Consider the following 6,012-nt stretch of genomic DNA (forward strand, 5'->3'; position numbering starts at 1 on the left):
ATTAACTTTGCAGTCTAGGAGCAGAGGTCCCTGGAACCATCAAGGGAGAAGAGCGGAGAGCGGGACCCTACCCAGAGAAGCAGTGATGCCTGAGATGGAGGCAGAGTCGATGATGTGGAGAGATGGAGCAGCTGGGGACTTTAGACCCAGAGAGAGAGAGGGGCTGTGTGCTGACGACCGGGGTACAGGCTTGCAAGGTATACCTTGCGGTTGGTGGATGATGCATGTAGGTGATTGTAACCATGGCAAGGGAACGATTTACGATGGGATCAATGTGAAGCTAATGTTCTCCCATGCAAACTATCACATAACTCACAATAAAGCATTTAAAAAAAAGTGGGGGAGTAGCTAATCTTACAGTCCAGAAACAGAAGACCCTAGGACCATCAAGGGAGAAGAACACAAGAATGTGGGACCCTATCCAGAGAAGCAGTGACACCAGAGATAGAGGCAGAGATGAGGACATGGAGAGGGAGCAGCTGAGGACTCTAGATTCATGGAAAGAGAGGGACGGAAAGCTGGGGGCCAGGAGGCAGGCTTTCAGAATGTGCCCTTGGTGGTTTACATTATTATATATGCCTGAGTGTTTTTTAAAAAAAAAAAAAGCTAAAATGAATAGAGAGAAATACTGTTAACTGATGGTACATGGAGGAGGCTATAATCATTGTTAAAAAACAAAGTAGGTGATTTGTTGAATGTAAAACTAATGATCTACCCTGTAAACTTTTACTCAAATCACAATAAAAACTAAAAATATGAAAAATAATAATAATATCATTGATATAACATACAAGTAAAATTTGCTGAATGTTATTCAAAAACCGTTTCAACAGTACATTGAACTAAGGGTATCATTACTTACGTCACATGAATCTTGATCGAGAGCAGACAAAATCAGAAAGATGTTTGCTTGCACTAAACTGACTATGCAAACACATTCAACTGTGTGGACCATGACAGACTACAGACAACACTGCAAAGAATGGATATTCCAGAACAATTCACTGTACCCATGAGGAACCTGAACATAGACCAAGAAGCAGTTGTTAAAAGAGAACAAGGAGAAACTGACTAGTTTAAAATCAGGAAAGATTTGTGAAAGGGTTGTATTCTTTCATCATACATATTCCATCTGTATGCTGAGCATGTGATCCAAGAAACTGGATAAAGAAGAACGTAGCATGAAGAATGCAAGAAAGTTAATTAACAACCTGCGATATGCAGAGGATACAACCTAGCTTGCTGAAAGTGAAAGAACTTAAAATTCTGATAAAGATCAAAGGTCACAGCCTTCAGTATCGGTAGCAACCCAGTGTAAAGAAAACAAAAATCCTCACCACGGGACCAACAAGTAATATGATAAATGAAGAGAAAATTGAAGTTGTCAAAGACTGCACTTTGCTTGGATCCCTAATTAACGCTGTATGAAGCAGCAGTTAAGAAATCAAATGACATATTACACTAGGCAAATCTGCTGCACAAGACCTCTGTTAAAGTGTTCAAAAGCAAAGACGTCAGTTTGAGGACTAAAGTATGCCTGACCCAAGCCCATGGTATTCTCCATCAGTTCATATGCATGTGAAAGTTGGACAATGAATAAGGAATACTGTAGAATTGATGCATTTGAGTTAGGATGTTGGAGAAGTATATCGAAAGTACCATGGACTACCAGAAAAACAAAACCAATCTGTGTTGGAAAAAGTACAACCAGAATTCACCTTGACAGTCAGGATGGCGAGACTTAGTCCATGTCTCACACTTTGGACAGGTTATCAGGAGGGACCAGTCCCTGGAGAAGGGCATCATACTTGGTAAAGTGGAGAGTCAGCGAAAAATAGGAAGATCCTCAACGAGATGGACTGGCAGAAGCAGCAGCAGCGGGTCAAACCGAACGGTTGTGCGGGACCAGGCAGTGTTTCATCTGGTTGTGCACAAGGCCACTGTGAGTCAGAACCACTCAGAAGCACATCACCACCACTCCCGCCACCACCCTAGTGGGCACCAATACTATACCCATTCTACAGGCCAGGAAACTAAGGCTCACAACACCGTGGTGACTTGCCCAAGTCACACAGGAAAGCTCAACAAATACACACTGCTTTGCTGATAAAACCCAGGCTCTACAAAGATTTGAGAATCTAATAATTACCACTGCATGTCCAATACTTGGGACAGTGCTTGGGAGAGTGGGTGCTCAAATGTCGGATGGGAGGAAAGGAAGGAGGTGTCAATGAGTCCTATAGCTGGTTACCAAGCCTGGCAAGTAGCCAAGATTACCTGGAGGACTTAGCCAGACACTGACTCACAGCCCACCAGCCACCATTGCAGTGACCTGCATTTCTAAAAGCCCCCCCGCCCCCGTTTTTCTGACGGTCAGCCAGGTGTGAGACCCACCTACAGTAAGAAAAAAGATGCCACTCTCCAGTGCCTACAGGCTCCCCAGTATTTACCACCAGGATCTGCTCTACCACCTGCAGGCCCCCAGTTCCACCTCCTCCCCCCAGCCCAGCTGCGTCAGGTTCTGGGCCACCTGGGTGGCCGAGTGTGGGCAACACAAACAGTTTAAGCGGTGGGAAGGAGACCTGGCTGCCCCCACACAGGGGCGTCTTCAAAGCCAACCTGCTGGCTGTGGGCCATCTGAGGCTGGCTTCATTCCAAGGCTGGGAGAAACCTTTGCAAAACTATTTCCTCTCACCCATGATAAGAGAAAGCAACTGAAGCTCTGTGCCAAGCTACCATCGGCTCCCTGAGACCGGCGAAATTCAGAAACTTTAATCATGGTAATCTGGGTAAGGGTGGGAACTGGGCATGCTCAAACCATATGAGCTGAAGGCTAAAGGGAGAACACGCCTTTGTGGGGTACCACCAAAGGGTCATTTCCAGGTCAAGAGAAGTACACCTAACTCCGAGAGAGCTCTTTAAGGGGGCTGAGCTTTAGTGAACCCACATCCATCAGCTCCTTAAGAAGGTAATGTCAGGGTCATCCCTACAGCACTGACCCTCCCAGCGAAAGACCCAACGGCCCACAACGTCTACCTCTAGGGGCTATTTAGTTCACACGCAACCATGGGAAGGGGGTACCAAGTGTCCCTGAAAGAATCAAACAGATTGCTATGTGTTGATAAGAAAGCAAGATCATTATAAAATGAAACAAAGAAAAAAAAATCCAAGGTGCATGTAGGAGGTTCCCATGTGTGCACGAAACACACCACACACATCATACATGCTCAGAACACTTGTAGAACACAAAAGAAACTGGCCATGAGCCAGGTCAGGGGAAGAGAGACACCTAAGAGTCATGGGTTTTTTTCTTTTGAAATGTATATTGGCCATTTTTCAATGAAAACTCAAGTTTCTACAAAACACAATTCTCTACAATCAATCCCTGCTTCCATCCCCAACACTGCTGGTCTACAACAGTCTCAGGGTCATCAGGAACTGAACTCGATGCCCGATCGCAAGGGGGTGAGGAAGACAAGATACAGCCGCCAGGACCCGTACCTTGTTGGAAAGCAAAAATCACTCAGTGAATCACTCTCTGGACGCCAAGGAAAAAGCAAAGCTGAGGTCTGCGTAAATGAAAATCGATATTGGGAGTCGAAGACACACACAAGAGTGTCCGCAAGTCGGTGAGGTCATCTCGGGCCATCTGGCTGGAAGAGGCCAGCACTTGAGCAAGGGGAGCCCGAAAGCTGGAAGCTCTGTACAGAGAGCCCCTCACCCAGCCAGAGCAGCCCCGCAAACCACCCCAACAGCTTCTCCCTCAAGGGTCCCTGGAAGGTCCTCTTTTACCGTAACTTTGCTGCCTGAATGGTCTTCTGCTCCAAACCCCTTCAGAGACCCAGATAAAGAGCTCCCTGGGGCAGTTCGTTCATTTTGAGCCTAGCGCACTAAATTAGCAAGAATTGCAGTAACTACCACAGGCAGGAGGGTGAAGGGCCAAGGGGTACTCACAGAAGCCCTCAATCTTGTCTGCGGTCTTGCTCCAGGCCACCTGCCTCGTCTCCATGATCACCTGCACAGTCCTGCGCTCAGGGGTGGACTTGCGGAAACTGAACACAGTCATGACGGTCCCCAGCTCCAGGGCTCTCTTGATCTGACTTTTCTCATATTCTGGAAGGGTGTCCACGCTGACCAGGGTGGTCATTGTCGGGTACCGGGAGGAGGCAGAAGTGCGGGGACAAGGAGGCTAAAAAGGAGAGGGAAAGAAGTGATTTCAATTAATTTAACAGGATTGTGTTCACAGGGTTAAAATGCTGGCCTGTGCCCATCAGAAGGACCGCAGTACAAGATCTATCAGCAAGACTCCCCAGCCACTCAGACACCAGGCAGGTACAGAAGGTTAAATGGACACCCAAGTGCTGGGAGGGGCCTGTCTGGTCCTCAGTGACCCAACAACATTGCCAGGTTTTGAATAACCAAAGCAGCCCAGCCTGGCGGTTGCCACCCCTTGTCCCGCACCCACTGGACTCCTACAGAAGATTTGAATAGCCAAAGCAAGCAGCCCCCACCCTCTAACACCCAACCCAACACGCAAGCCGCTTTCCTCTCCTGCCTCCATTTCTGACCACCCCTTTCCTTCCTGAGCGGAAGTGAGGGTTGTAGAAAAAAGAGGCAGAGGCAATAGATCCCAAGGAAATGTCAGAGCCCAGCAGTCTGGGAGTTCAAACCCTGTTTTAGGCGCTTGCTGACTGTGTGGCCTCCCCAGATCTCAGCTTTGTCCTTTTTAAGACTGAGTTAGGAATGCTGGAATGTGAAGCCACCAGCAGAGACTCAGCGTGATGGCAGATCGAGAAGCCCGCTCCATTGCTGCTAAGTCTGGTGCCCGGTGGATTTACAGCAAACAGCTGACTGGACCGCAAACCTTAGAGTCATCCCATCTCAGTTCGCTCACTCTCCACATCCGACCCACCAGCAAATCCAGAACCAGACCTGTCAGGACCTTGGCTGTTCCTCCCAAGAGCTCACTTAGTTTGTTTCTGTTTCCTGCTCATGGGTCTCCCTGCTGCCACCCCATCCCCACACAGTTAATTACCAAACCTGAACCAGAAAGAGCCTTTCAGAACTGCGTTCCCTATTTCACTCACACAAATCCAAACTCCTTACCAGTCTGTTTTGCCCCTTTGCTGACCACCTTTCCCATAATTCACTGCCTTGATGCTGCTCCACCTGCTCCTTGAACTCACAGCTACCACAGGGCCTTTGCACATGCCTGGGAAGCTCTCTCTGCTCCCACTTTGGGTGTCTGTTCATACATACTTCTATTCTGCAGCAGGCCATGCCCATACTTGGCTTCTTTCTGTTTTCTTTGGTGTCTACCACCCCTACTAGAACACAAGCTTCATATGAAGAGGACAGGGGCTTTTCTTCCTGTTTTGTCCAAGGTGGGGTCCTTAACTCTAGCATGAAGGCTGGCACAGGGCAGTCATTCATGGATCTACTCTTACTGAATGGATGAAGGTTTAGCAACCTGGCAAAGGCCAAAAGTAGGTCCTGTTATTAACAGCCATTTCACAGGTGAAGAAACTGAGGCTCAGAGGAGGTAAGGCCACTTACTTAGAGTCACACACCTGGTCTAAGTAGCATAGCTAGGATTCAAAACCAGATCGGCTAAACATCAGAACTGCAATAAGGACTGGCTTATGTACTTGGCTGTCATAACTCCCTTCTGGGCATTTTCACATTTAATACCACAAGGCAACAACAAAAACAAAAAATCCCAAACCAGTTGCTGTGGAATCAATTCCAACTCATAGCGACCCTACAGGACAGAGTCAAACCATCCCAGAGGGTGTCAATCTTTACATAAGTACACTGCTACAGCTTTCTCCCATGGAGAGACTGGTGAGTTCGAACCTTCAACCTTTTGGTGCACAGTTGAGCAATTGACCACTGAGTCACCAGGGTTCCTAACACCAGAGAAGAGAGATTACTTCTACCTCTACGGTGTCGGAAGGAGCTCTGGTAGCGTAGTGGTTACGAATCGGGCTGCGAACCTTAAGGTCAGCAGTT

The 6,012-nt window shown here is 47.7% G+C and overlaps 1 protein-coding gene across 1 annotated transcript in view; it reads right to left on the bottom strand.

Moving 5' to 3' along the window:
* The window catches only part of PLCG2 (phospholipase C, gamma 2 (phosphatidylinositol-specific)), a 152,891-nt gene extending 148,708 nt beyond the window's left edge, over positions 1–4,183 (bottom strand). The window contains exon 1 of the mRNA XM_006860138.1: positions 3,955–4,183. Within this exon, the coding sequence (XP_006860200.1) occupies positions 3,955–4,147 (193 nt within the window). The 5' untranslated portion in view covers positions 4,148–4,183. The remainder of the gene's footprint in view (positions 1–3,954) is intronic.
* Between the last annotated feature and the right edge of the window lie 1,829 nt (positions 4,184–6,012).

This window comes from Chrysochloris asiatica, unplaced genomic scaffold (assembly GCF_000296735.1).
Source record: "Chrysochloris asiatica unplaced genomic scaffold, ChrAsi1.0 scaffold00037, whole genome shotgun sequence".
NCBI lineage: Eukaryota > Metazoa > Chordata > Mammalia > Afrosoricida > Chrysochloridae > Chrysochloris > Chrysochloris asiatica.